This window comes from Lepidothrix coronata, unplaced genomic scaffold, assembly GCF_001604755.1.
Source record: "Lepidothrix coronata isolate B3197 unplaced genomic scaffold, Lepidothrix_coronata-1.0 Scaffold305, whole genome shotgun sequence".
Taxonomy (NCBI): domain Eukaryota; kingdom Metazoa; phylum Chordata; class Aves; order Passeriformes; family Pipridae; genus Lepidothrix; species Lepidothrix coronata.
In genome coordinates, this window is record NW_016690485.1 from 966,943 (window position 1) to 969,650 (window position 2,708).

The window sequence follows — 2,708 nt, forward strand, 5'->3', positions numbered from 1 at the left end:
GGGGTCCCCAGTGCTGCCCAGTGCCCCCCACCTCTTCCCTGGGACCCCAATGATGGCAGGGGGGTCCCCAGCTCTTCCCCGTGCCCCCCACCTTATCCCTGGGACTCCAGTGGTGTTAGAGGTCCCCACTGCTGCCCAGGGTCCCCCACCTCATCCCTGTGACCCCAATGATGGCCCAGGGGTCCCCAGTGCTGCCCAGTGCCCCCCACCTCTTCCCTGGGACCCCAGTGTTGGCAGGGGGGTCCCCAGCTCTTCCCAGTGCCCCCCACCTCATCCCTGGGACTCCAGTGGTGTTAGAGGTCCCCACTGCTGCCCAGGGTCCCCCACCTCATCCCTGTGACCCCAATGATGGCCCAGGGGTCCCCAGTGCTGCCCAGTGCCCCCCACCTCATCCCTGGGACTCCAGTGGTGTTAGGGGTTCCCACTGCTGCCCAGGGTCCCCCACCTCATCCCTGTGACCCCAATGATGGCCCAGGGGTCCCCAGTGCCACCCAGCCCCTCCCACCTCATCCTTGGGCCCCCAGTGATGGCAGGGAGTCCCCAGTGCTGCCCAGTGCCCCCCACCTCATTCCTGGAGTCCTGGTTGTGTCAGGGGGGGTCCCCAGTGCTGCCCAGTGCCCCCCACCTCATCCCTGGGACCCCAATGATGGCAAGGGGGTCCCCAGCTCTGCTCAGCACTCTCCGCCTCATCCCTGGAGCCCTGGTTGTGTCAGGGGGGTCCCCAGTGCTGCCCAGTGCCCCCCATCTCATCCCTGGGACCCCGGTGGTGTTTTGGGGCTCCTCAGTGCTGCCCAGTGCCCCCCACCTCTTCCCTGTGACCCCAATGACAACCAGGGGGTCCCCAGTGCTGCCCAGTGCCCCCACCTCATCCCTGGAGCCCCGGTGGTGTCGGGATGGCCCCCAGCTCTTCCCAGTGTCTCCCACCTCATCCCTGGGACCCCAATGATGACAGGGGATCCCCAGCTCTTCCCAGTGCCCCCCACCTCTTCCCCAGGGCCCCACTGACAAGCAGGGGGTCCCCACACCACCCCCAGCCCGGGCAATGCACGGAACCTCCCCCCACTCCCCCCAGCCCCATTTCTGGGGTCAGACCAGGGAGAGACCCCCGTCCCCTTATCCCAGCCCCCCTTACTGGGCTGGGCCAGGCGGGGGGGCGCCGGTCCCACGGGGGCAGGGGGGCCTGGGGGTCCGGGGGGCCCGGGGGGTCCCTTCTCTCCTGGGAGCCCCCTGGCCCCGTCCCGGCCGGGGGGTCCCGGCGGGCCGGGGGGACCTGCGGGGAGGAAGAGGAGAGTGAAGGTCGGGGGGTGCCCGGAGCCCCCTCCGAACCCCAAACCGCTGCATGGACCCCCCGAGATCCCCCCACCAGGGGAGGGGGTGCTCAGCTGGGGTCAAGCGACAGATTTGGGGGGGTCCCCCCCTCATCCCATCGTCCCCCTCCCCGTACCTGGCGGCCCCGTCGGCCCCTTCACTCCCGGAATTCCCGACGGGCCCCGTCCTCCCGCGTCGCCCTTGGGGCCGGGGGGTCCCCTGGGGCCGGGTCTCCCTGCACAGAGCGGCACCCTGAGGGGGGCACCCCGGGGACACCCCCTCGGGGGGGGCCCCCGCCGTCACTCACCCCCTCCCGGAGCCCCTGGGTGGCTCGATGTCACCGCCGGGGACAACGGGGGGACGGGACAGCATCCCCCCCTCGTCCCTCTAAATGAGGGCTCCACGAGGGGGTCCCCCCAAATGAGGGGTCCAAGAGGGGGTCCCCCCAAAATCGATATACTGACAGCACCCCGGGGCTCTCCCAGCGCCGCGGGCGCTGCCGGGTGGCACTGCCACCGTCACTGCCACTGTCACTGCCACCGTCACTGCCACTGTCACCCCCCGCCTTACCGTCATCGCCGGGGCTCCCGCGGGCCGCCGGGGACCCCCAGAGCTGCCCCCGGCCCGGGGGGCCGCCCTTGGGCGCTGGGGGGGTGGGGGGCTCTGCCGCTGCCAGCCGGGCCACCTGGCAGAGACACAGCGGGGGTGGGCGACGAGGAGACCCCCCGGGGCTCCCGTGCCCCTCGGGGTGGGGGGCAGACCCCAAATTGGGGCTCACCTGCGCCTCGAGGGTGGCGAGCCGGGCCGTCAGCTCCCCGACACGGCTGCAGTTCAGGCACCCTGGGGGGGGAAATCGGGGGGCACAGGCGGTGGGGGGGCGGCACTCAGGCCCTCCCACACCCCCCCCGTGCCCACCCCGGGTGGTTTTTGGGGAGGGACCCACCTGAGAAGGCCGTGGGGCGCAGGGGGGGCCGGCGGGGGGCTGTGTCCCGCAGGGTGAGGAAGGTGGGAGTCTCTGCAGAGGGAGGGGGGTCGGGGTGAGGGGGTGGGAGACCCCCCAAGGGCCACAAGGGTGGGAAAGCCTGTTGCCCCTCACCCCAAAATAGTAGGGGGTGCAGGGACCCCATTCTTGCCCTGGGTGAGGCTCAGTGCCCCAGTCCCACCCATAACCCCGAGTCAGACCCCCCAAACCCACCCAGGGCCCTAAACCAGACTCACCCCGAACTCACGTGTGACCAGCCAGGTCCACCCAGTCCCACCCATAACCCTGAGTCAGACCCCCCAAACCCAGCCAGGGTCCTAAACCAGATCCCCCAAAACCCACTCTTGGTCTTGACCCAGACCCCCCAAACCCATCCAGGGTCCTAAACCAGATCCCCCAAAACCCACTCTTGGTCTTG

General features: G+C 70.6%; 1 protein-coding gene across 1 annotated transcript in view; it reads right to left on the reverse strand.

The window, feature by feature from the left end:
• Positions 1 to 2,459, reverse strand: part of EMID1 (EMI domain containing 1) — a 3,229-nt gene extending 770 nt beyond the window's left edge. Inside the window, exons 1-5 of the mRNA XM_017837451.1 lie at positions 2,252 to 2,459; positions 2,087 to 2,148; positions 1,879 to 1,993; positions 1,445 to 1,543; positions 1,104 to 1,270 (exon numbers count right to left, since the gene is read on the reverse strand). Coding sequence (XP_017692940.1) covers positions 1,104 to 1,270; positions 1,445 to 1,543; positions 1,879 to 1,993; positions 2,087 to 2,148; positions 2,252 to 2,435 — 627 coding nt within the window. The 5' untranslated portion in view covers positions 2,436 to 2,459. The remainder of the gene's footprint in view (positions 1 to 1,103; positions 1,271 to 1,444; positions 1,544 to 1,878; positions 1,994 to 2,086; positions 2,149 to 2,251) is intronic.
• Positions 2,460 to 2,708: the final 249 nt, after the last annotated feature.